This window comes from Desmodus rotundus, chromosome 10 (assembly GCF_022682495.2).
Source record: "Desmodus rotundus isolate HL8 chromosome 10, HLdesRot8A.1, whole genome shotgun sequence".
Lineage (NCBI taxonomy): Eukaryota > Metazoa > Chordata > Mammalia > Chiroptera > Phyllostomidae > Desmodus > Desmodus rotundus.
Window position 1 is genome coordinate 11,636,972 of NC_071396.1, and position 27,797 is coordinate 11,664,768.

Here is a 27,797-nt window from a genome sequence, read left to right on the forward strand (position 1 = left end):
TGCTTTTTAAAAGTTTATTTTACATTTTAAATACAGTATTTAAAAAAAAAAAAGCCAGGAGGTGCCGAACCCTGTGGTCTCCCCGAGGGACAGCCTGACAAGTGCTCTGCCGTACAGTGTGGACGCCCGTGAGCTGAGACTACGGAATCAAAATTAAAAAAACACAGATTAAGCACTTCTTAGGAAAAATAATCCAGTTTCTAAACAAGAGAGAACAGAGTTAGGTATGTACAAAACCAGGTATTAAAAAACAGAAATGCGGCACACCAAACAAACAGCCCCGTCCTTAAGTAGTGAACTGTAGACACTGCAGCTAATCAGGGAAGCCCTCCTACGAGAAGTGATGATTCGAAACTTCAAAAATCTACGTATTTCAGTAACGACATATAGTAACAACATACGTGTGTATTGCCATTGTTGTCATTTTCTACCTGTACTACCCTCCCTTTTGAAAACAAGAATCTCTAGACTAGTCAATCACTTACACGTATTTGAGGCAATTAATTAACCCATATCTGTTTTCAGTAAAGAAAACAAAGGTGCACCTCTTCCCATCAATAAAGACATAATACAGATTAAAGCTATAAAAAATTTAAGCATGGGCATACGCATTTCCAATTCTCTCCAGGAAGCAATTCCGAACGGGAACCGGCTAGGGTTGGTGTCTAAGGAGTAGCATTAAAAACGGACCGTCTCTGGCAGTGATTTCCACATTAGTGCAACGCTGTTCTCCACACACTGAATTGTATTTAAATGACTTTGTGTATTTTTACCCAATAGGTGGCAATTTGCGTTTACAAAATCCCTAACTATACGCTTGTGTAGAAAAGTTTCAATTTGAGATGCTCTATGAGGCCAAATCAAGACAAAAGTGAGTGGATTTTGCTTCGCTACTGGTAGCATAAATATCAAACGAAGAGAAAAGGACCGCAAGCTTGTGGAGGTTTGCTTACACGGATGTCTGAGGTGTTCTAGGCATAGTGATACTTCAACCAGGTTTGGACATTCTATTTAAGATTATCTCAGAAAATAACTCTCTGTAACATAACTCTGAACTAAATAGCTATAACCCAAAGCAAAAAACATTCTGGGTCATTCACAACCAGATTAAATTGAGGCAATATTTTTTTTTCCTATTGTAATCCATGAGGTCTCAAGTTTTTAAGTTTTAGAAGTGGGGATCTTCAATGTCAGCTGCACCTCGTGTAGACTGTAACATCGGGTTTTCAAAACAAGAGGGCCCTGTAACCGTGAGCTCTCCTAAACACCGCAAGCAGGGAGCAACGGACTAACCATCAGCCAGCTGGGGCCGACCTTGGGATGTTTATTCTGGAGACTTGAAAGATTTAACATGTAGCTCATTTTACTTCAGCATCCACTAGTGACTCTGTTGGTCAGCACCCAAGGGCTGGATGAGTCTGAGGAACCCCTGTAACCCCAAAGGATTAATGCTAAAGAGTCTCAAGGAAAGCCTGGTTCCCCACGAGAGTTCACAACCCATCGGACCACAACCAGTGGGTAAACGCCGACTGCAATGCTCCACCAAAGTCAAAAGAAACTTCCAAATTAAACGCCATCTTCTGCCCAACCCTAGACGCCAGACTCTGCAGTAACAGCTTTATCTAGTATAATAGACTCTGTAGTAGACTGATTTTGACCTCCACAAAGAGTAGGAGTTGTCAAACTTGAGGAGGTAGACTCCTCTCCCTGGGTATTGGTGGCTGCCAGCGTACACTTCTTCATGACAGTCCCGTCGGTACACAGGCACAATCTCATCCAGCAGAGGCTTGTTGGCGTTCTTTTTGGCTTTCTCTTCACTACTGGCGTTTTCTGCGAGAAAGAACAGAGACAAGTCATGGACAGACCTAGGGAAACCACACTGCACCAAGCACTGAAACTCCATCCTTTCGGAAACTTCTCGTAAGAAACTCACTTGACCCATCCTACGCCTTACTGCACTCAAGCGCACGTTGCTTGGGCGGTTAGCTCACTTGCTCACACACCTGAGCCGCTGCTGTGCGCCAAGCACCCCTGGGCCCTGGGAGCCCGGGGGTGAACATCTGGTGGTGGATGCGGCTGCAGCCCCTCTCTCTGCTCTCTGACCACTGCTATGATTTCTGAGCCCCACTTTCTCCTTCCACATCCATTCAGTTCCCGACTCCTCCCGAAGGAATACTCTCGTTTACCTGAGCAAGACCACCGAAATCCCCCCTGCCCTCCTCAACAGTCTGGAAGTCCTCTGTTTTAGGGCGGAAGGGAACAACCTACGAGGACTGCTATTTTCTACTTACCTTAAACATAAGGAGTAAAATGAGAAAAACACATGAGAGAGGTAGGCATTCAGAGACACTCTAAAAATTCAATTATTTTCACTGGGCCTGTGTAACCTAGGGACGAGCTCAGTGACAAAAATATGAGCTCTGATTCCAGGTTTGCCCCAGTTAACAGTTTTCTGAACTGTTATGATATAAGGTTAGGGGAAAAAATACCCCTAGAAACCTACAGGAATGAGAAAATATTAAATAGAAACAGCCTCAAGGGAAACAGGTCAAGGGAATGTTCAGCATGGAAGAAAAAAGACTTTCAGGGTTGTAACGTGGCAGAGCTTGCTGGTGACTGGGTTAGTTGTTGGCTGTGTGATGGTTGTCAGTGGTACTGCCAGGGGTTTCAACGAGGGAAGCTCGACAGACTCTCAGAGTTTGGAGGAGCTGAAGGTGCTATGATAATGAACTACACGTAATGTGCACCCTGGATGGGATCCTGGAACGTTAGGCAAAAACTACAAATGCTGCTGTGTCACTGGTTCATTAGTTACGACACATGGACCACAGTACGACGTCAGGTATTAACAACGGGGGAAACTGGGTGCAGGGGAGGAGAAGGTGGGGGTGTCACACGGGAACTCCATGATTGTCTTTGCAACTTTTCTCATAAGTCTAAAGCTATTCTCAAATAAAAGTTTGTTTAAAAAAGCAGATGACACTTATAAATAGGCCCAAATCAGACCTGCGTGATCACAGCAGCACTGAAAATCTCACGCCCTTCATGCACAGATGACACACACACAGCCGTTCAAAATGCCCACTACTGCCTACGAGGACTTCCACGCAACTGATTACTGGTCCATTAGTTCAAGGTCCAATTTTTGTTCAAAATCTGTAAAACTCGAGGTTCCTAGGATAGATGAACAATGCCTCATCAATTTAAGCGAAGACTCAGAATCTGGAAGCAAGACAGACCATGGGGAGTCACAGGAGGAGGGTGGGTTACCATCCACCCACGCTCCTTCAGAGCAAACCAACCCCTCTGTCTTTCGAGACCTCATGGGGAAAAAACCACAGCAGCAAACAAAAACACTGGACTCCTCTTCCATGTTCCTGAGCTGAAAGGACCCCCACAAAACACACAACATGGGTAAGACGCAGTGGCCCGCGGCCTCGATAAGGAGGCCAATGCATGTGGACCTACGCGGTCGGTGAGCTACATCTCCCAACGAGAGAAAGTTGTGCTCACTCCTAGCAAACACTTCTCAGGAGCAATAAATGCTCATTGTGGTTACTGTTAAAAGAGGTTTTAATGGGTTAGTTTTGGCTGCAAATTGTCTTTAGGTTCAAAACAGCACAAGGACAGACAAGCCATCTTCCATTTGGGGGGTGTTATGGGTTCAGGAGGGCAGGGCTCTTCCCTCTAGACCAGTCCTGGACTCCAGCCCCTTCCACCAGGGCTCCCCCTGACAGCCATAACCATAACCCAGAAATGGTAACAGCCGAGGGCTCAGGCTAGGAAGTAACCTCCTTTTAGAGGATCTCCAGCAGGCAAGCCAGGAGAAACACACCACCTACTTCTGAACAGAGAATTCTCCTATGTGAGTCACGAAGCTCTTTGCAAGCACAATAATTTGCGCTCACGCGCACAAACTCTCCTTCCAGACACTGGCAAGCAGTCTGGTTTTAACGAGCCCCGTGATGCACGAGAAACGCCAGCCCAGCCCAGTCCCTGGTCCTGATGGTGCAGAGGGGCCCCTGCTCAGCTGGGGTCTCCCTCTCACCTTTTTGTTTTTCCACTCCTGTATTTTTTCCCCTCTGGTTTGGTCAGTAGGGTGTGTGGACAATGCTTTACCTTGCCACTGGTACTCAGAAATAGAGGCCGCTGGAAACAAAATGCCACGTAAGACAATGCAGCTCCTAGATGACCGTGGCCCGCGTACCCATGTGGGCCCGGCTGTAGCGTGGTGTGGCAATGCGACTGTACCGTGTATCTCCGAAGCGGGCCGAGCATTTAGCCTCCTCCCTCCGACAGCTGACTCCCTCTTTAAATTCAGCCCAATGTAACCTCCCAGCCCTCCTCAGGAGCAAGCAGCCTGTTCACGAGTTGCCTGAGAGCAAGTTCCCAGAACTGAGAGGGTGTCCGGCCCTTCTCTCCATCAGGCCTGCCTTCCCGGTTACTGGCAACCACGGCCACAGACGTTTAAGTGCTTCCCAGGTACAGGGGCTACAAGTCCTGAGTTCTAATTCTCTAGCTAACAATGTTAAGGAGACCATCTTCTCAATTAATAAAGCTATACATGTTATAACCTACTTCCTAGACCAAGGCAGTTTATACTCTCCTTGAAAACAATTTTGTCTACTAAGAGAAAATAAAAAATTACATTTTAGTAAAATAGAGAAGAGTGAAAAAAATTTTTTTTTAGGTAGGATGTTCCAGTGTGTTTCTGTATTTACATTTAAAAAATTTAGAATAATGACCTAAAAAGCTAACAAGAGTAGAATTTAGATAAATTCCAAAGTTGGCAGAATTTCTTACTTTCTCCTTTAAAATTTTTCAAAATGACCTTGCACACTTAGCTTTTCACACACACAGGGCTGGAAGAAATATTCAGAAAGCAGAAAATACACGGCTATACAGATCCTGGCATTCAGAAAGTTCAAGTTCAGGCATCAGTCCCCTACAGGAGGCTTGTCTCCCTCAAAGCCCTTCCAGCCCCAGATCCCACCAATGACGGGCGTGACCCCTGCCTGTGAAGTGCTAACAGGTCAGCGGTCAGGCTGGCTGCCCTCTGACTGCTGCCATTTTCGCCGACACACAACCCAGCAGCTACCGAACGTGGACCGACGTCCCCACCTTCCTCCTCCTCGTCGTCATCGCTGGACTCACTGACGTGCACGCTGACAGCAGTGTTGGGGGAATCTGTCCACTCGAAGTACACCCCAAACCCAATGTCATAACTGTCTGTGGCGAACTCCCAGAAGAGATAGGACCCTTCTTCGTGGGTGGGTACTCGGACAGTGACCACTTCTCCTCGGCCCACCGTAATCACGGAATCCGCGTCCTGCCGAATCTTCTCTTTAAAGTCTTTGATCTGGGGCCGCGTCCACATGGATGGAGCTGCTATTACTGGAAGAGATTCTAAAGACAACAGGAATTACAAAAGCTACAGAGGATGAGTCTTCACCTGTGGGCAGCAATACTTGCACAGAACCACCTGCTCAGCTGAACTTGGGCACCAAGTACAACACGGTCTTCCCCAGATCATGGACTCGGAGAAACATGAAAGCCTGCAGGGAACCACACCGAGTAACGTCTCCAGTATTCAGAGGTCACCATACCACTTCAAGTCAGACAAGTGATCCATAATCTTAGAAGTGCTTTTTCTTAACATTCTAATTACATGTGGGGATCTAAGAATGACCCTGGACACCTCCTAACTGGAGCTTTACCAGTTTTCATCCTATCCATAGCAAAGTAGAAAGACCTAGACTTAGAAATAAATTCACTTTTGCCTGTGGACAAAGAGAGCTGGGCTCCGACTTCGGTCTCTCTGTTGAAAGGAGGCCTTGACCTCTCAGTACCCCACGGTTCTAGCAGCTGTTCTAAAGGAACTCAAAGAGACAGAAAAACTCGGGCAGGATGGAGCTGCTAGGGGCTCGGCAAAGAGGAGGAAAGTCTTGTGACTGAGCAGCATCCATGTGCACCAGACTACTCAATGGATTTTCCAGTCAAGTCACAGAGCTTTTGACAAAGATTCATTTGAAACTATTCACAACTGTTAATAGGAAAAAGGGGGGTGGGGGAGTGTAAGTCAAGGCATTTCAAGGTCTTTTCTGAAACTATCCTCTGTTACTTGTTCTAAAAAGACAAGGATCTGAAACCCCTACCCCATCACTGTCACTGAAATGCTCTTCTCTTCCCTCTTCCTGAGTTGACTCTTGCTCTTGCTTCAGATTTCTCAGTTCAAGTGACCCTTTCCCAGGACAGCCTCTGGTGACTGACCTCTCTGACGAGAGGTCACATCCCCAAAATCACACGCTCTCAAACCACAAGATACCTCCCTCTCCACCAAAGGACTCACTCACCACGGCCACGATTTACGTTTATGTGGGTTACTCCACCTCACCGCCCGACTGCGAGCACACGGACGGAACGTGTCCAACCAGTTGTTGAATGAATGACTAAGTTGCCCATAAGAAACCAGGAGACCTCTGAAAATGCTAAGTTATCTTTCTGGGTAACATGGCACTTTAGTCTCAAAAAACATACTGCAGTGTATGGTAGCCAGCCTCCAAGACGGCCCCCCGGAATCCTTGCCTCCGGGTGCTCATGTTCTCGCAAAGTCACCCCCCAAATGTATTAAGGTTGGCCTGTGTGACTCGCAGAATGCAGCGGCAATGTTGCTGTGTGGCTTCCAAAGCTGGCATAAAAGAACAAAGCCACTTCAGCTTTGTTCACTTGTTTTTTAAAGATTTTATTTATTTTCAGAGAGAGAGGAAGGGAGGGAGAGAAACATCACTGGGTGGTCGCCTCTTGTGCACCCCCCACTGGGAACCTGGCCCACAACCCAGCCATGTGCCCAGACTGGGAATCGAACCGGCAACCCTTTGGTTTGCAGGCTGACACTCAATCCACTCAGTCACACCAGCCAGGGCAGCTTCACTCACTTTTAGATCCTATGCTTGGAGGGGAGCCAGCCACTGTGTTGAGGACACTTCAGCAGCTCTACAGAGAGGCTTCACCAGGCAAGGAACCGAGACCTCCTGCCAAGAGCCCACCCCATCCTGCTGGTCAGCTGAGGAAACCCTTCTGGAAGCAGAGCCTCTAGTCCTAGTCAAGCGTTCATGTGACTACAGTCCCAGCCAACACCTCAAATGCAAGCTCAACTGCATAAGCGACCAGGACCACCAGCACTCAGCTAAGCTGTTCCTGAATTCTGACCCACAGAAAGTGCGGGACGTAAAAGTTCACTATTATTTTAAGCTGCAAAATTTGGGTGCGATCTGTCACATAGTGACAGATAACCGGCGTGTATACGCAGTAAGACAACCCAAGGTGTCCGAAGGACATCTGATTTGCTCTCCTGCACTATTCTATCGGGTCACCAGAAGCATCAGAGTCAGACCGCAAAGAGTGAAAATGCATTCAGCCCTCGCAAAGCTGTAACTGCTCTCAGAGGCAGTTCACCTGACCTCCTGATTTCTGCCTTCATGGAGTCTGAATCACGCCATCGGGACGTCATACCTTTTGGTCCATTCTCCAGGGCTTCTTCTGCAGCTTCGGGTTCAGGCTCTTTTTCAGAGCTGTCAGTGTGGGGTTTGGCCTGTCCGTTCACTGGCATCACATCACTTGGTGCGGCTGCATTCACTTTTGACGACGTAGGCAAAGCAGCCCCAGCTACTGCTACTTCCTGTTGTTTCTGTAACGCGGCCTGCAAGTAAAGAAACAGTGAAGACACACTGACCAGGGAGGCTAACAAATGAGACATCGGCCCTGGATTGCATTCTGATGCGTGTTTTTACCCTACCCAAGCATTCTGCTGTAAGAAATTACTAATACACTTCTTCAGTTTTTATCCTATCCCTAATGGACTTAACAGAATCCACAGCTAAAAGTGATGAAAAAATCAACATGGATGAAAAACTGTAATTGAGAATCACATTTTTGTTATCTGAGGATAGAAAAACTAACAAAGAAAAATTAAGTACGTAGAAATAATCAACTCAAAATAAAATTATTAAGGGCAAAAACTGAACCCAGTAACATTTGTTCCTAAAATTCATAGAGAAGATCTTGATAAAATTCAGGTATATAAAATTTGAATCAGGAAAATGAAACTTGGTAGAAATAAATGGCCACAGAAGAAAATTCACAAAGGCAAAGGCTGTAATTGGTAAAATCTGATATTGGCCCCCAAAGAAACCAATAAACCAAATATGGACAATTATTCCAATATGGACAAAAATAACCAATAAATTAAACTTCACTGTAAACTACAGACAGAAAAATTCTTACCACGATCAAATTGAAAACTGTTAATCATGTTAAAATATCGACCTAAGAATTAAATAGGCTTATAAAATGGATCTTGAGGTCAAAATACTTTCTCAATGAAAGTTCATCACTGTTTACATAATTATAATTAAAATATGTGTATTCATGAAATCAAAATGGGAGTAAAAACATCTTAAACTCAAAGGACAATTATTTTGGGATATTCCTCTCTTATCTCAAAGATGATAATAGATATTAGTATTACTAGAAATACTGAAATAACCCTAATACCCTCAGTAACTTTGGGGGGAACTTTAAATTGAATTATACATAAATGAAAAGGATACAAATCGTAAATGTACAGCTTGATCATTTTTCATAAATCAAACATACCCATGTAACCAACACCCAGATCAAGACGTTATCTACTTTCCAGAACTGTCCTTGGTGTCCTTTTCCACGCCTGCTCCCCCACCCCCCGCATAACAGCTATTCTGACTTACAACACTATAGGCATCTTTGCCTGTCTTTGAACTTTATATAGATGGGATTATACAACATAGGCTCTTTCTTGTGTCTGGCTTCTTTCACTCAACATTATTTTTGTGACATTTCACCTACGGGATTACAAATAATTGCATTTTGTTTGTTTGCTTTACTGCAGAATATTCCATTGTGAAAGTACAAAATTCATTTATCCACTCTACTGCTGTGTAGCTGGGCATTCAAGTCTAACTCTTTAAGTATAAGCGAGCCTGTTTACAACAGTAAAAATATATACATATGGAAAAACGCCTTTATAATCTCATGGTTTAGGGATAATGACATATCTTGGCATATCTGTATACACATTTTATTTAACTTACCATTTACAAACCAATTACTTAAACAGCAACACGTCTCTTTGTTGCCAGTGCAGGCTAGTAGCACACTGAAGATTTTAAAATACCTTTTCCAAGGCCTAGATTCTCAGTAATTTTCATGTGAGTTTTCTAGAAAGAGCACCAGCTTCCAGAAAAAGTGCATACAACCCAAACAAGTCAGCACACTGAGAATATTCACTGCACTGTGGGCAATGACAGGGAAGCAGAACAAGCATTTCTGTTGGTGATGAGTCGGTCCAGTGAGACGGCCCCTCCCCGACCACCTTTCCTGAAGCTCTAGCAGAGCCTCCTTTCCCTGGGACCCCACTGCCCGTGGATGTGCACGATTACATACCACTCGCAGACTGTAGTTACTCACACATATCAGCTTTCTTTCCTACTCTGGGAAGTTTTTAAAAGCATGGAAAGGTACAAGGAACAATGTAACAAATACCTACGTAACTATACCCTCAAGTTAACAAATGTTTGCATTTTGTCATTTTGCTCAGTATTTATATAAAAATTAATACTTCATGGGGCTGAAGTTCCTTTTGTTCTTTTTCCAGCCCCTTTCCTTCTCTTTCCAGAGATTTGATAAACTGAGGCTGAGCACTGCAATCTAAACTCTGGCTTTCCAGTTATGTCCCAAAGCTTCTTGGTTTTGCACTCCTTTTTTCTTAATAATTATTTTATTGTTGTTCAATTACAGTTGTCTGCATTTTCCCCCAACCACTCCCTCCCACCCCCAGTTTTGTCCATGTGTCCCTCACAGTAGTTCCTGAAAACCCTTCCCCTCATCCCCTCCCACCTTCCCTCTGGTTACTGTCAAATTGTTCTTAATTTCTATGTCTCTGGTTATATTTTGCTTGCTTTATCCTTTTGCGGAGTATGTTCCAGTTAAAGGTGAGATCATATGGTATTTGTCCCTCACCGCCTGGCGGTTTTGCCCTCCTTGACTGACTTTGTTTTTGTTAAGTGATGGCAACCAATAAATAGGAATGTGTGAGAGCTATCTTATTAAAAAAAAATCATCTCAATGCCCATCAAAGAAGCAGAAAAAAGGGAGTGATGATGCTAACGTATAAACAGGCCTTAGAGTACAGAAAAGAAATCCTTCAAAAACACCACCCTGTCCTGAATAAGCTCTGGGCTGACATCTTTTTCCTCTTCTCATGGATTACTCTAACCCTGCAGTGCTTCTTAATGTAAAAGACTCAGGGGAAAAGGTATTTGAAGTAAGAATATTAATTTTCAACCCTGGCTGGTGTGGCTCAGTGGATTGAGCGCCGGCCTGAGAACCAAAGGGTTGCCGGTTCAATTCCCAGTCAGAGCACAAGCCTGGATTGCGGGCCGGGTTCCCAGTTGGGGGCATGTGAGGGGCAACCACACATTGATGTTTCTCTCCCTCTCTTTCTCCTTCCTTCCCCTCTCTTTAAAAAAAATATAAATAAAATCTAAAAAAATTAAAACAAACAAAAGATATTAATTTTCAAGGAATTTAAATAGCTTGGAAAACAACAAAGATTACTTCATCTAACAAGAAATGTTGAGCAACTATAAGGTAACACTTTCCTTCACTTGGGTGTTTGACAGATGTTAACTACTTTATAAATAAAAATTATTTTAGTAAAACTCAGCCAGGTCAAGTTTAAAGAGGCATTTCATGCCTCTGCAAGATGCACCAAAGATGGCAAAAGGAGCTACCTTCCAAAGGCAGAAACCCCGTTCGCAGAGGAGCTGCTTCCTCATTTTACCCCTCCGATGGTCCTGTGAGGACAACAGGACACGACCAGGATGTCACATCCCTCCCAACGGACTGGGAGACAGGCAGGAAAATCAGAGCAGTAGGGAACTTGTCTGAGCTCAGACCAGATAACGGCCAAGGCAGGAGAGAAGCCAGGGTCACCCGATCTGGCTGCACGTTCTTGTCCCCAAACCGCCCACTCACAGCAGCAGCACACTGCTTGGGGCGGGAGATGGAGGGAGGCCGCCCTCGCGTGGTGGGGGAGTGCTGTGCAGCTCCTGCACTTAACACGGAGGTCAAGGTGGACCCGACCCCGATCTGCAGAGCCAGCTGATCGCTTTGGGGGCCGGGGTCCTCCCAGTGGAAGCTGTCCGGGCCGGCGACAGTGCCCTGCCCGAAGGACGTCCCTCGTCACCCGAGTCCTCCTGCTGCCAGGACCACTGTAAGAATCGACTTCAGACTCACTGGAGGGACACTCGGTCCACACAACTCCCGACCACACCTGGGACAATGTAGTAACAGCCACATCACCTGCTGCTTTAGGATCGCACATTTTCTTTCGTAACTGTCAGTACGACACTGACGTTTCCCCTAATACAGGTCACCTGAAAGTTACTCTATACCTGACAGGCTAATGCAAAATTCATCAGCAACTGCTAAAAAAGAGCTCGGGTTCCAAGGAAACTGAAACCCTCGCTGAGGCCGGGCGCTGGGCCGGCTGGCTGGCATACCTGCTGCTGTGCGAGCTGGACTTGATACAACTGCTGCATGTACTGCTGATAGTGCTGCTCCTGCAGCTGGCGGATGAGAATCTGCTGCTGCTCGTAGTTCCCCGGGTACTGCTGGGCCGCGTACTGCTGGAACTGCACGGCCGTCTGCGAGTTCAGAGCCGCCATTATCTGCTGCCTGGAAACACACACGCACTCGTCTGACTGCAGGAGATGGGTCGCGACGAGATAAAGTGTCCTTCTTACTTATTTTTCTCATGTATGACTCTTGAAAATGATAAAGCTAGTAATGTATGCTGATCAGCATGTGCCCCAGGCCCAGAAGACAGACTTAATAAGCTTGGTCTCTAATAACTTTACTGAGAGTTTCCAAGGAGAATGAGCTGCAGAGAGGGGATAAAGAGCACACCACCGTCCTGACCACTGTCGCCATCACATCTGCGAGCCCTTCTGTGCCCTGACGATGTGCTGGGCAGTGCTCAAGGCGCTTCGCTGTCCTGACCCGCCCGCTCTCCAGTGGCCCTCATAGGCAGGCTGCACAGGGGAGGACATGGAGATGCGGTCACTTGCCAGAGATGCCCTGCCAGTAGATGGACGTCAGAGCCAGGACTGAAGCTAGGCAGCCTGGCTCCAGCCTGCCGACTCTAACCAGGACGCGGTGAGAGGAGGGGCTGTCGCCTGTGGCACTCAGCTGCTGACCGGGGCTTCTCTACCTCCATACGTGAAAAGCAGCAAGAGGCAGATGAGTAGCCTGAAGATGTTACCAGGCGGCCCTGGTAAGGATCAGGGAAGCTGATGAGAACGCGAGGGTGCTCAGCACTCAATTTTAGGCCTGCCTGAGAAAGGCACGATGAAAATAGCACCTGCACACACTGTGCTCTATCAAAGGCACTACCTTCTGTGGACTATACGAGTCTCTCTTACTTTTTGTCACAGAGGAACCACGTGCTTGAGTTATATGACCAACTGAACAAAGACCTCAAAGCCATCTATTAATAGGCAAACGACAAAGCGAAGTCTCACAAACTCCCAAATGGAACCAGGCACTGGGCCCACCCCCGCAGGAGCAGCGTTCCTGGTTTCTCTCCCAAGTAGGATGAGGCCCTGGGGGGGGGCTGAAGCTTTCCTGAGGAGCGACTCAGAAATAATGAGGAGAAATCAGCGTGCTCCGGTCTAACCCACATGCCTTGCCCCCCTGACGGTCCCAGGCCTTCTTCCCACAGTGTTTCACGGGTGCCAGTCCCTTCCTCCTGGGGCCCAGAGCGCCCCCTTGAAGAAGCCCCTGAGACGACCGCCCTCACAGCCCTCACAGGAAATGGTTTCAGCTCCGAAGTCCTCCACCAGAGGACACCCAACGCAGGAGAGCCCAACCAGATTCCCTGTCCCGGGAACTTGAAACTGGGTCTCTCGGATTCCAACCAGTCTGTCAGGTGAATGACAACAAAAAACACCTACATCCAGGACGGACTAGCATGTGTGGGCCAAAGCAGAGACAGACAACGTGCAGAGAACAGAAGACTAAAGGCAAAGACGAGATCATGTCGACCCCGAGATGGGGAGCAAGTGATATGCTCTGCTTCTGTCCTAGTCCCTGGGTTCTGGGAGCACATCCAAAACCCTTCCAATGCATTTACTCCTCTTTCTGCAACCAAATGATGCTCAAGATGCGGGCAGCCCCCTTTGGTAACATCATGGGCGTAAATGGTGAGTAGCTAATGCTGGTCTTTCTGCCAGTCACACAAATCACGCCATCATTTGAAGGCGCACAATGATAAAACGTCAGTCCCCGCAGCATGGTGGCCCACCTCTCACTCATACACGTGAGCCACGCAGCGAGCTTACTTCTGCTGCTCCAGCCGAAGCCTCTCCTCCTCCAGCCGCCTCCTCTCCGCTTCCTCCCGTCGGAGCCTCTCTTCTTCTTCTCTCCTGCGTCTCTCCTCCTCCTTCTGCAGACGCTCTCTTTCTTCCTCTTCACGCCGCCTTCGCTCCTCCTCCTCCTTCCTACGAAGCACAGGACAGAGAGAATGAGCCCTATACAAAGAACCCTGTTTAAAAATAACTTCAGACTTTGTTTTACAGTGAAAGTTGACACAACTTTTTTGGAGAACTAGGTAGCAATATCGAAATCTGAAATGCACACGCTCATCCTACGGAGTCGATCACATGATGTGCGTGGCCCCAGCAACAACAATCACTGCTGCACAGCCACGGAGAAAGGCGCCTTCAGGAGGACACTCCGCCAGTCGCGATGATGTACCCGAGCCTCTCATCCATGCTCAGGCACCGCTAGCTTTCCCCTCACACTACTTGCTGTGACTGCGACTAAAGTGGAGCGATAAGGGCGGGGACGGCCTACCTCACACCTCTACGTTTTCAGGGCTTAGCACGGTGCCGGAAAGCACAAGCAGTCATGTACTTGGGGAGAAATGAGTAACCCATCCTGAAACGCCAAGCAGCCATAAAGGCAGGCTAGAACGAACGGCCTAGTGTGTAAAGACATTGAACACATCTGTATAATAAAACAAGCAGGGAAGTACACAGAGAAAGGGCTACAAAGATAGACCTTAAATCTGTCAATTATTCTCTATGGAGAGAAGGGTGAGAGTAATGGTAAGGTGAGAAGGAAGGTTTAAGTGTGTGCCTCATATATGGAAATAATTGCTATTGCATATATTTGTGTATTATTTCTGAAATTAAACATAATTGTAAAGCTTTTGGTTTAAGAAAGAGAAGAACACTCGGTAATCATGGAGCAGCCCGTACCCAGCTCTCCCCTAGCCCGCAGCCCCTTTCCCAGGGAGAACCGACTCCGGCGCCAGGAACAGTACCGGTCAGAGTGGGGCGGAGGCCCGGAGGCCACAGGCGGGATGGAAGAGCAGGTTTCTGAAGAGTCTCAGAAAAGACACTGTTCCTTGGTCCTACCATGAGCACTGTCTGCCTCACCCCCCTTTTCTTCCCTGACTCCTGCCAAGTCATCGACACCTGAACTCCAGCCCAGATGCAAAATGCAGTCATAACGCGGCCTACTTTTAACGTTTCACAGCGGGTACAGAGGGCCAGCTGCTCCACAAGCCAGTGCTTAAGCTTTAGGAGAGAGGAAGTCCAGTCTTTAAATGCTTTAAAAGAATTCAAGGTGGACATCATCTCATGAAAAAGTATATTTTTAAAAGGAAAAGTGCAGTTTTCTATGTTGAATAGTAACTTAACTATCAACGTCTCCTTAAAAAGGACCGTAAAGAGCATGCTTCCGGAGACGCGAGAGCTGCCCCTCGCCGTGCCGCAGCACCACACAACGGGCGGCAGCACGTGGGCAGTTTTCCGGTAAAGAAACCCCATTCCATGCTTACAGAAATCGAAACTCCTCCTCTGGATAAAAACAAGCTTCGGAAATGTACTAAGCTACTTCCTAAAAATTCAGTACGTTTACTACTGAAACGTGCTCATTGAAAAAAAAAAGGAAAGAAAATGTATTAAGCTACTTCCTAGCCTCTGAAACAGGAACCAATTATACCCACTGGTCTGTTGTAACCACACACACGGAAGCTGCCTGTGCCCTAACACAGTGATGGAGGCGTCGCCCTCTCGTTAAACGGGCGCTGACCGACGCGCTTTCGGGTTGTCCTGTCTGCTTTCCAGGACTTCTGGCTGCTCCCTCACTACCAGGCTATTTTCTCTTCTCACATATTACTTTCATTCAGGTTCATGTGAGAAACCAGAGAACCAGCTGTTTCTAAAGTGTAATATAATCTGAGAAAAAATAGGTTTTATAGCAACATTTTCCTTATGTAGAAAATTTAAAGTCAAAGTTATTGAAGATATAACCTCTAGATAAATATGGTGCTAACTACAATTCTGCTGCGTCCACAATCATGACAGAGAATCCCATAAACACAAACAGTGCATTCTGTGCCCCCTTCCCCCGCCGGCCCCTGGAAATAGCGAATAAGCTATCTGGAAGCCAGAGCCAGTATGGAATTCTATAGGCCTGACATGTAGCACAGCTGATAACCATGATCCAAAGTATGAATATTCTAGAAACTCAAGAGAGACATCCACCAAAGGTGTGTTAGACCAGAAGATAAGGAGGAGAGGGTGGTGGTAGACTTTATGATGCTTGTTCAAAAATTTAGTGAAATGAGTCCTGGCTGGTGTGGTTCGGCGGAATGAGTGCTGGCTGCAAACCAAAGGGTCGCAGGTTCGAGTCCCAGCCAGGGCACATGCCATGGTTGCCCACCAGGTCCCCAGTAGGGGGCGCGTAAGAGACAACCACACATTGATGTTTCTGTCTCTTTCTCCCTCCCTTCCCCCCCTCTAAAAATACATAAATCTTTTAAAAAGTTTAGTGTAATGACACAAAAGAAATGCTGCATAATGGATGGGTGGTTCCTCTTAAAGCTACAGCTGAACTGAGGCGGCAAGCCCCCTCTTCCCCAAACTCACAAATACCTGCTCACATCGGGAAGTCTGAGCAATTGCCATCACTGGGTATCCAAGGGAAGTTAGACACCGGATCGAGAACACTCCATAAAGCAAAGCATCAGTATATTGGGCTGTACAAGGACATAGAGTTTCGTGCCCTCAAACTTCACCTTTTTTTTTCTTGCTCTTCCTTCTCTATTTTGTGGGATGCAACATATGTTGAGAAGAGATGGCAGCACCTAGTTAGAAGCCTGACAAACTCCACCATGGCATCCTCTTTGGACATGTTTCCCAGGGCTGCCCATTCCCTCCTGCAAAGAAGAACACCGAAAGTTACCTCCTCTTCCTAACAGAATGAGAACTGGACTTAACTGAAACCTGAATATGAACAATTCTCAGTCATTACTAAAATAAAGAATAATTCTAGTATAAAGAAAAGGCTCAGAATGTCAAGTTTCAACAAGCACGTACCGATTTACTAAATTAGGTACACAGGTACAATCCAAACGTACTTCATAAACAACAATGTAACTGCATTGCTGATAATTTCCATACTAGCAAAAGCATATCTAAGTTGTTTTACTTATATTTCAGCCTTAGTTGGAAAAAACAGTCAATGTATTCTTTTTGTCACAGCTCTCTGTGCCCCAATATGGGAATCAATTACTATGTATTTTAAATGGCTGCTTTAAATATTATGAGGAGAAATCAAATGAAGCTGTACTTGTCTTAGGTTCATAACCAGATGAGTAAGCTTCTTCCACAATATTTAGCCATAAACATCTCCAAGCCAAAAACAGATAACATCTGAAGACTCCAGAAGCTGCAAGCAAAAATGTTTGTTTCAGTTCTAAGCTAATGAACCAGCGATTTACATCTTAACCGGTTTATGTTGTACCATTTTCAACAGTAATCGCACTAAACTAGTTACACAGCAAGCGCAGTTACCTCCTGTCATTCCCCAGCACGTCAAAGAATCCAACCTCAGGACAAGTGTCTGGATTGTATGGGCCCATGAGAACCTGCTTATGCAGCGCCACAAGCTTCAGTTTTTCTTCGTAGGTTGGATGAAATGCTTTGCCATCTTTTTCTGTAAGAGATAAAAACACCAAGAAAATAATTAGTACTGGAAAAATAAATAATTTTCAGCACTGTATCCTGAAGTTTTGCTATCAGGTGTCACAAACTGCCTGGGACAGATATAAACACTATTACGGTGAGATTTTTTTCCAAATAGTAAATTTCATTTTTATTTTTTAGAAACATATATATTTTTTAAAGATTTTATTTATTTATTTTTAGAGAGAGGGGAAGGGAGGGAGAAATGGAGGGAGAGAAACATCAATGTGTGGTTGCCTCTCACATGGCCCCCACTGCAACCCAGGCATGTGGCCTGACTGGGAATCGAACCAGCAACCTTTGGTTCACAGCCTGAGCTCGATCCACTGAGCTACACCAGCCAGGGCACCAAATAGTAAATTTTAATAGACTTTATGCTGAATTAATAAAAAACAACGAAGCCAAGTGCCAACACTTATGTTACAGCTACTACAGAGAACCCAATAGTCAAGCTACAGTCAGGCACACACACACAAAGTGTAACACTGACATCTTTTACACATACAAAGCATGTTCAACAACCGTTTTTAAAAGTTTTTTTATACATTTTTTTTACTCCTCACCCAAGGTCATGCTTATTGATTTTAGAGAGAGGGGAAGGGAGGGAGGGAGGGAGAGAGAGAGAGACAAATAGATTGGTTGCCTCTCACACATACCCCAAATGGGGACCAAACCCACAACCGTTTGATTTATGGGAGGATGTTCTAACCAACTGAGCCACACCAGCCAAGGTAAAAAAGTTTTTTTGAAAAACAGCTTAGTATCAATCCCTTTCAATATGACCATACATATACTTCGAAAGGCCAGATTCAAAACACATCCATCCCACTGAGGCCGTAGGATGTGGCAGGAGTGGCTTTGGCATCAGACAGCCTGGGTTTACACCTCACTTCAGACACTGCCTAGATGCAGAACCACAACGCTCTCTGACTCATCAGCAGAGTAAGGCAACAGGCATTATTAATAATGATAACCACTTGATCCTTTTCCTTCCTTCACGTTACGGCTAGATCTGACAGGTTTCCAAGGGCAACTAAGAGTGAAGTCAGCTGGACCTGGAAAGACCTAACTACCAACATTCAAATGTAGTGTCAACCACAAAACCCCCCAAACAATCCAATTTAAAAATGGGCAGAGGATCTGAATAGACATTTCTCCAAGGAGGACATACAGATGGCCAAGAGACATATGAAAAGATGCTCTTGTCACTAAATTATCAGAGAAATGCAAATTAAAACCACAATGAGATATCACTTCATACCTGTCAGAATGGCCGTCATCAATAAATCAACAAACAACAAGTGCTGGTGAGGGTGTGGAGAAAAGGGAACCCTGGTGCACTGTTGGTGGGAATGCAGACTGGTGCAGCCACAGTGGAAAGCAGTATGGAGTGATCTCGAAAAATTAAAAATGGACCTGCCTTATGACCCAGCAATTCCACTGCTGGGATTATATCTGAAGGAACCCAAAACACTAATTCGAAAGGATATACGCACCCCTATGTTCACTGCGGTGTTATTTACAACAGCCAAGATCTGGAAGCGGCCCAAGTAGCCCATGGGTAGATGAGCAGATAGACAAGAAAGCTGTTATACATTTACACAATGGAATTCTACTTGGTGGTAAAAAAGAAGGAAATTCTATCTTTTGCAACAGCATGGATGAACCTGGAGAGTATGGTGCTAAGTGAAATAAGCCAGTCAAAGAAAGACAAGTACTACATGATCTCACTTATATGCGCAAGCTAACGGACAAAATAAACAAAACAAAACAAAGTAAATCCAAATCTAAGAAGCAGGTTCTCCAGCCCCCTGCCCCCGCTCTGCCTGGCCATCCCAGCAGGCAGACGGCTACCTTGCTGGACTTCAGCAGAGGCCTAGGTGTGCACTAGAGAACATGAGTCCCAGGTGCTCCAGGCGGGAGGATACCAGGCTGGGAGGAAAAGGCAGGACTGAAACAGAAACGAAACAGAGGGTTTCCCTAGCAAGTGGTAAGCAGCTTCCCCCACCCTCCTTTCCCCAGATATATGGGATGGTTATTTTTAATTTTTAATTTTATGGTGCAACTTGACTTTTTAAATTGCTTTGCTTTCCATTTTTAAAAAGGTCTAATGAGTAGATTCATAATACACTGAATTTCAGTAATCAGTTCTTAAAATACTATGACACGCGTGGCAGGCATAACACCAATCCCTCAAAGATGTCTACATCCCGTGGCCAAACCTGTGGAATGTCAGAAGACACGGAAAGGGGAATTAAGACCGCAGCTGACCTTATCCCGGACGACCCACGTGGGCCCAACACAATCCCATGGACCCTTACAAACGGGAACAGAGCAAGGGTCCGAGGGAAACTTGAGGACGTCATGCCACTTGCTACCTCTGGAGACGCCATGAGCCACAGCATGCCCGGGGCCTCTAGAAGCTGGAAAAGCCAAGGCAACCGATTCCTTCCTATCGCCCCTGGAAGGGACACGGCTCTGCCGACCTTCCCCCCTTTTTAACCCAGTGAGACCCATTTTGAACTGACCTCCAAAATACGACAGGGGTGGTGTTTTAAGGCACTTAAATTTCTGGTAATTTGTTACAGGAGCAACAGAAAACCAATACAATAGACAAAACACATTTTCCCAAGCAATTAAAAATAGAAATGGCTTCTACAATAGATTTTGTTCTCATTCAAGTCATAAGTAGTTAAATTTACAGCCCTAATAACACAGCATATATAATCTAACAGAGTATTATAACCACAGTGACCAAGCCCAAAGGCCTGAAAGATGAAAATTAAGTCTCTTACATCTGAAATCAATCATACACAAGGTTATTAGTCTCACACCTTAATTGCTAGAGTAAGTTTACGGAGAAATAGTATTTTCTCCTTCTGTCTGGAAGTAAAGGATGTTAACAAATTATTTCAATGTCCCATCTAGCCTGTATTTGATGAAATGAAAGCCATAAAATGTATGGGCTGGAAAATATGTTAAAGACAGGGGACTGAATTGTACAACCAAAGCTCCAGTAACTTGTTATTGGATATACAATATAAACAAGATGTAAACGGTAACATCAATAACTAACCTAAAATGGGAGGGAGGGAGATACAAAAGTATAGAATTTCTGTATGCTGTGGCAATTATGAGCTTAAATTGGCAGAACCATAAAATATTTTATGTAAGCCCCACAATAACCACCCCCCCCAAACCTGCAGCAGATACACAAAAGGAATCAGCGCCCGCCTAATAACTGCTACCCTGTGCCCGAACACTTCCTGGAGATGGCAGTTTGCAGTCCCAGCGCAGCTCACGCCATCGTCAGGGAGCTGTGGGTTGACTCCTTCACTCTGAGTTCATCCCTCTCCCTTCTAGCTACAGGACCGACCATTCCTAGTCCTCAGCATCAAAGAAAACACGCCATCAGATTGGACCTCACGACACCCACTGTGTCTGCCCGAGTTCTCTACTTCCTAGGCTGCACGTCCACAGCCTTTCCGCTCCCACCTCCTACCCCCTAGCTCTGCTCTGCACTAACTACGTAACTTGGACAGAGGATGCCACCTTCCCAAGCCTCAGTGCTGCTATCAGTGAAGCAGGGAAACTAACTTCTCTTGGCAGCTCCTGTGCGGGTTGGAAATAAGAGGGCCCAAAGTCCTGGTATAGCGCCCGCAGAGCAGACAGTGGCTGAACAGCAGCCCGCTCGACTCGGAGGGCAGGGACCTAACTCCCCTACTGCACAAGTGGCTCTCCCAGTGAGCTCCGCCTGTCTCTGCCCTACGGGACGGCGCTGCAGCCAGAAGCCCTATCCAGCGGCTGTGTGAGCTGTGCAGAGGGAGCAAACTCCCCCCACCCCATCCTAGGGACCGTAATGCCACCCCATGGCCCTCACCACACTGTTGCCTCACAGGGCCTACATTCTGAGTAGAATCCATCTTTTAGAAATATTAAAATTGAAACCACATCTCCCCCATACCGGGCTGAGAAAAAACACAACTGAAATTCTTATATTACTTGCGAGAAAGTGTAAAGCAACGCAGCATTACTGCGTCCTTGAACATAAAAACACTGGACACCACCCATGTGTACAGAGTGCTCAACGAAAAGTTCACTTTCTGCCCCCATGGAGCCAACACGCTCCCTAATAAAGTTCAGCAATCTCTTCAGCCGCAGACGCAGAACACCAGTCGCCAGGCACTCTGCTGAGTTCACAGATGGAATTTCTTACAACCCTGACAACACTGCGCTTAAATAACTAGTGGCAGGGCTGGGAAAAAGCACCTTAGGCGCTGCTGACCCCGAGCTTGACCCCTACAGGCTGAGCCAGAGCCGCCCTCACGTTAGTGACCGCTAACAGTAAACACGGCGTCCTTCTAGGGGGCGGTCACCGAGTGTGCTCGCTTTGGGAAAGTGCCGCAAGCTATCCGCTTACAATAGGAGCGTTTTTCTGCCTGCCCGGTAAATGAATGGGAGGCCTCTGGCAAATGTTAAAATCGTTTACATTAAACACACACACAAACATATCCTGGAATACAGCCTTCAAAGGAAAATTTTAGTTCAGCTCAAACTGAATATAACCTAGCAAACTAAAAAATCAGATGTTTGTGAAGCATCACTACTGTTGGTGGCTATGATTTTCTTTCTTACACGCGTCCCTGAGGTTTGTACATCCTCCTACACTAGCATACACTACGTCTAAAGGGGAAGACAATAAGGAAAGAAGGGGGAAAATAAGCTCAAAATTTAATAGATATTCCACGGTAACAATTAAACTTGAAATTACCTAAGGCTGCCACTTAAGTCCAGGAAGCATACACTAATTATATATGTTACCAAAGAATAAATTACAGCTGTACAGTATTTTAAAACACTAATGGGGGAAAGTAGCAACTTGGAATAAAGTCCGGCATGCCTCAGCTTTTCAGGGCAGAGGGTCACGTGTCATTCCCTTCGCCTTCCTTTGGCGCCTACACGTTAAGTTCCAGGTTCCTTCTGGACGGACTGCGCCCTCTTCTCGCGCGCTGGCGCTGAAGTCGTCCTCTTGTTGCCGCAGGGGCGCTGATGTGCAGCGGGTTTCTTTAGTCATCAACAATGACCACAGATTCGGTCAGGGTGGACGTTCTGGCTCCAAGGGTGTGGCTAGTAATATGGTGACAGAAGAGGACAAGAAGGCTCTGGGAGACATCGAAACCCTCTGCAACACCTCCATCAAGGAGATGCCCCTCAACGTTGCTGACCTCATGTGAGCGGGGCTGGCACGCCACTCACCCCAGCCAGGGGCCAGCCTGTGGGGCTGAGTGGGAGGGGAGGGACAGGAGCCGAGGGATGGACAGCTTGTCCTTTTTTTCTCCTTTGAATAAATGTCACTTTTTGAGGCAAAGAAAAAAACCATTAATGGAGCCATTTATGAAAGTTCTTGTAGATGTTTACGTTTAAGGAAGACAAAAGGAAATGAAACCGTTTCAGCACAACCAGATGACTACTTCCTTGCTATCAGTAATATAACCAAGTGAAATCAACAGCCAAGACAGCAGAAACTGAGTCCGAGACTGAAGTTCCTCCAAATTCAGCTAGCTTCCTTCTACCTATCACACCCTCAAAAATACTCCCTCTGCATCCCCGCCCCAGATCCACCTGCTGCAAAAGCCTAGAGATAATGACCAGTCCAGCAATGGGCACCCAGCTCCTAGCACCCAGGTTATGGCACATGTCACGCCCCACGAAATGGAACCAAGTCTCCTTGGGCATGTGGGGCACCTGCCCACCTCCTACAAACGCACCTGGGGCAGCTCATCACACCAGATAGTGCGGAAGCCATGCAAGGCGACCGACTAGTCACGTCAAAGGAACTTAGGAGCCAATTTGAAAAGGCCCCCACATTCTAAAGATGCTACAATGTGAGCATCAATAGTAAGAGCTAAAAAAAAAAATCAAGTATGTTTAAAGCATGAGTACATAAATGACATTTAAAAAACTGTCACTTTTTGAGGCTGTTAAGGACACTCATTGCTTTGGAAACGAATAGATAAAGGGAAAAAAGCACCCACCTTTCCTATTTGAATGGAACCCCAAACCACACAGTCTATGAGGAAGAGCATTACGGTGAAGGGAAGACAACCAGAGTCTCACCACTCTTTAATCCCCAATGAAATTAAAGCACGCCCATTTTTAATTTGCGAGAGTAAAGAGCAATCGCTGGGTTAGCGAAGGGCAGGCCTCCCCGAGGTCCACTAGCGTGTCCACAGGAATGGGACTCCGCATTCCAGTGTTTCTGCCGGGCACACACTTCCGCCCTTTGGAGGGGATTCCCGCCCCGCCCCCCCCACTACGACTATTTCAAACCTGACAGCACTGTTACCTGACAATTCAGAGCAGATGCTTCTGTCATGCTTTACTTTTCCAGACATCTGAAGCAATTCTCAATAAAGTGATCTTGTGTAAAATCCAAAATGAAGCTTTTTATTAGCCCTCAAAGTTTTCAAAGTAAATACAGGTTCTGGTACCAATAACGCCCCCTGTTTCACTACAAAATCTTTTCTTACAAAATGAGAAGCATGTAATTCTGCAACCTAACAATATCACACTCAAGCACACCATAGGATGTTTTAGGTGAAATGTTCAATCTAAAACTATAAATTATTACACTCATATCATTACCCTACCAACCACACTCAAGCAGGCCTTACGTCTGCCGGACCCTGTACATCAAGTAAGTTCCAAGATGTGATAAGGCTACAGGGTAGGAACTTTAAAATACCTTCCTGAGACCACCACCAGCACCCAGGGTCCCTACCTGCTGTCCATCTCCTATTGGGGGAAGACCTGTCTGGAATCACAGAGACCAGACCGACCCTGCCTCTTACTGACAATGACCGAATGGCCTGGGGTGCGTTCCTCAGCTAAGAAGCCCAGCTAACACCCTCACTGAAGGGCTTGTGAAGGATTAAACAAAACACAGTGTATACAGCTCTCAGCACGGTCCCAGACTTTTAGTGAGCATCTGCTCAGAAACTGCGGGCAATTACTACCCTGGAATTTTAAGTTAATGTGACCATCTACCAGCTTAATGAGATGAGGCAATAAAGTGTTGGAGGACGAAAAAGTCACCCTACGAACTATCAAAACCAAAATACAACTCCCCAAGTTAACTGCATCCAAAAAGTATGAAGGCTACCATAAAGCCAACCGACTTAATACTTAACCCAGAGGTAAGAAAACCAACTCGGTCTCCCGAAGAGAATTGAACAACTTTGTCCCTCACTCTAAAAACCTGCCGTGGCCCCTCACTGTGTGCTGACACAAAGGCTATTTACAAGGGCATTCCAGTGGGTCCAGAGTCTGACAGCTTACCCCTGTACCCCCCCATCACACTACTTCCTCCTACCTGCATCTCCCAGACACGTGTGCCTCGGGGCCCTGAGCCTGGCTCTTGGCCTCTCCCCCACCCTCTGGAATGGCATTTGCTCCCCGGATTCTCCACAGTGCCCTGCAGTTGTCACTGGGTCTTTAACTCCTCCAGCCTCGGAATTCCTACAGGCCAGCAAAAGGGAAGTTACTATTCACTCATGTCGTTAACCTAATATGAAACTTTACACACAAAACTGAGCAATGTCTGAAGTTTAGGTGGTGAAACGCTGACTTACATTTACTTGTATTTTCATCCATTACTTTACTTTTACCTTTCTAAGATTAAAAGGGCAAGTGGCAGACATAATGGCCTATGAGTACTCCGACAGGAGTGGAATGAGAAACTGGCTTCCTGATTCCCAACCCAAGTAATTTTCAATGGCAAAATATCCATGCTTTCAAGATCCATATTTATTCCACAGCAGGAGATAAAGTATAATGTAATTTCTAATTCTTGTGAAACACTAGTAAAAAACCACGAAATGATGTATTGGTAAGTATGCCAAATATTACATGGGAAATATGCACAAATTAATACACAGTCAGCCATAGCCCTGGCTGGTGTGGCTCAGTGGACTCAGTGCCAGCCTGTGAACCAGGTCGGCTGGTTCAATTCCTGATCAGAGCACATGCCTGGATTGCAGGACAGGGCCCCAGTTAGGGGGTGCGTGAAAGGCAACTAACTGATCAATGTATCTCACACATTGATGTTTCTCTCCCTCTCTTTCTCCCTCCCTTCCCCTCTCTCTAAAAGTAAAAACAAAAAACAAAAAAACCCCCCAAAAACCAAAGTCAACAACACATTACCCACTCCACTTCCCATAATTCTTCTTACTGCTTTTAGGTCCTTCCTTCCCCCCTTCCCCAAAGGCATCTCATATACCAACAGCCTCTTCACTGCTAGCTATGTAATGATCCATGCATAAAGTAGCTTTGATTGCTACACTGCTATTTCTCCTTTTAAGTACTTGGATATTGCTTTCAAAGCCTAACTCAGAAAGTGAGTGAACCATACCTATCAACGTAGCTTTTCCCTCTAAGGTCACTGATAACTAGACCCTCAAATTACAGGTTCCCTGAGGAGTCCTACCACTCAGCAAAATATTAGGTTTAGACCAGGAAATCTTAAATCTGAATCATCAAATTTCATTTAATCCAGCTCCACATATATAAATGGGCAGAAAATGAATCTGGAAAAGGCAATTGTCTAGGCGGTATCCAGGGCTTCTTGACCCCAAAGCAGTGTTGAGTTTACTGCACACTACTTAGTGTTTTCATTTTTCAAAGAAGGTATTAACTTCTACTTTCAAATAAGACAGGCTCAGAAAATGAAGTCACCCATTTTTTTTGTTGTTGTTGTTAGTCATGTGGCAAAAGCTAGGGTTAGAAGTTGGTTCTTTTCTATTCTTACACATTTCTGCTGTAATACACTTTAACCTTATTGAATCTGGAAAAATAAGTTCCAGGAATAAAAATGTATGGTAAAATGTAGTTGTAAGAATTATACAGAAGTCACCAGAATTTTATGTTAAGTGACAGTAAATCATCACTACAGGAAATGCCAAATTCAAGGGTCAAGTGGTCCAAAGCCCATTAGTCGTTTCTACTTTCCCAAGCGAGGGAAGGCGTGCAGGGCTGGGCTCACTGTGCCGTGATGATGAATATTTCAAGGGTGAGCTTTTAACACAAAGTGCAATGAATGCGGAATGATCAACTGTTCTGGAAAATTAAAAAAAGAGAGACTTCCATTAGTTTGCACAACGTATTTTGAGGAAAAGCAAATAACGTTTGCATGCATCACTACATTGAACTACTCAACTTCAGCTGGTAGAATATGTACTTCAAAAGACACTCCCTCTGGTTAAAGTGTCGTAAACATGCTGTTCTGGAACCCACAGGGAACCTAGTAACCACTTTTAAAGCTGCATTTGTTGATGTCTCTCCTTGCCCATCTGGCCCAGAAGATCTAACTATGTCTAAGGATCAAACTAACGGCCCCTCGGCAGCCTTTCCCACTGACAAGATCATGTGACAGGTATGACCACCATTTGACCAAGTGAATCACCCAATTAAACCCACACACCACAATCTTGCTCTAAGGCAAAAGGCACTTTACAATTAATTCTGCGAGAAGCACAGAGGGCACTTTTAAATCTTACTCTGAGAACTCACTCTTGGCACATTGCTTACAAAGTAAAATTTTAACCTTCTAGAACTAACTAGGACACAGTGGGTATCCCTTCCCTTTAGAGTTTGACAAGCCAGAAGGGGATGTGTTAGCTTAATACGTCCTCCTCTCCGCCACATCAATGCAAGGAGATCAAACCCTATTCGAGTGTATGGTTCCTCTGACTGCAAAAGGTATGCAGGAACCTGTGGGAAGACTTCTTCCACTACGGGAAAAGGGTAAAAATCGGTGGGTGTGATGTGCCAAGCTATAGGAAACAGAAAAAGGAATGCAACGGTTAAAAAAAAAAAATCCTAGAATGGGATCCTCTGGGAGAGAGAGGACTCATTCTTACATCCCGGCTCACAGAAACCCTAGAAGCTAAATCGGTTAAAATGCCCCGGTAACCTCGGGGAGGCGGGACTCGGACAAACCAAGGTTCCAAGCCCCTCAAGGGTGTGACCCAGACCCAGTGGCCAAGCTGGTAGTGACAAACTTCAGGTACCTCCAAGAATGGAGCCCTGCTCCGGTGGCCGCGCGGCCCGGTACGGCGAGGGTAAGACTGGTCCAGTCCCCCTGGGAGCCACAGCCCCGCCGGGCTCCCGCAGCCGGGCAGGGGCGGCGGGGCAGGGCCGGTCGGGCTCACCTTTGAAGAAGCGCAGCGCCAGGCCATACAGCTCCTCCAGGCCGAAGCCCCAGCGCTGCTCCAGCCACCGCGCCTCCTCCGCCGCGCCCCCAGCCGCCGCCTCCCCGGGCTCCCGCTGCTTCCCGGCTGCGCCAGGGCCCCGGCCGGCCCCGGGAGGCGAGGGCGGCGGCAGCGGCGGCGGCAGCAGCGGGGCGCCCTCTGCACCGGGCCGCTCCTCCGGGTCCGGGCTTAGCGTGAGGCCGTCGACGGAGACCTCGAGACGCTCAGCGTTCAGCACCGCCGCCATCTCCGGCTGCTGCGCCTCCTCGGCGGGGACAGGCGGCGGCCACGTATCGACTTCCTGCTGACCTCTGACTTCCACTTACCAACACCGGAACTTCCGGTGCTGAGAAGGCAGCAACGCTCCGCGAAAGGAGCGGAATCCCGGCGCCCCGCCCCCTCGGCCCCTTCCGTC

General features: G+C 46.4%; 1 protein-coding gene across 1 annotated transcript; it reads right to left on the bottom strand.

Moving 5' to 3' along the window:
- On the bottom strand, positions 1-27,695 carry ACBD3 (acyl-CoA binding domain containing 3). Its single transcript, XM_024576020.4, has 8 exons — positions 27,344-27,695; positions 16,965-17,106; positions 16,187-16,327; positions 13,440-13,598; positions 11,601-11,775; positions 7,513-7,699; positions 5,122-5,406; positions 1-1,830 (listed from the first exon to the last, which is right to left on the bottom strand). The coding sequence occupies exons 1-8, from the start codon at positions 27,627-27,629 to the stop codon at positions 1,619-1,621; spliced, it is 1,587 nt and encodes a 528-aa protein (XP_024431788.3). The 5' UTR covers positions 27,630-27,695; the 3' UTR covers positions 1-1,618.
- Between the last annotated feature and the right edge of the window lie 102 nt (positions 27,696-27,797).

Bases quoted from the DNA above. Each gene is read 5' to 3' on its own strand.
- ACBD3 (XM_024576020.4), bottom strand. From the start codon at position 27,629: ATGGCGGCGGTGCTGAACGCTGAGCGTCTCGAGGTCTCCGTCGACGGC. The intron at 17,107-27,343 runs GTGAGCCCGACC...TATCTCTTACAG, and splicing joins GGCGCTGCGCTTCTTCAAAG to AAAAAGATGGCAAAGCATTT. The intron at 1,831-5,121 runs GTGGGGACGTCG...TCTTTCTCGCAG, and splicing joins TGACGACGAGGAGGAGGAAG to AAAACGCCAGTAGTGAAGAG.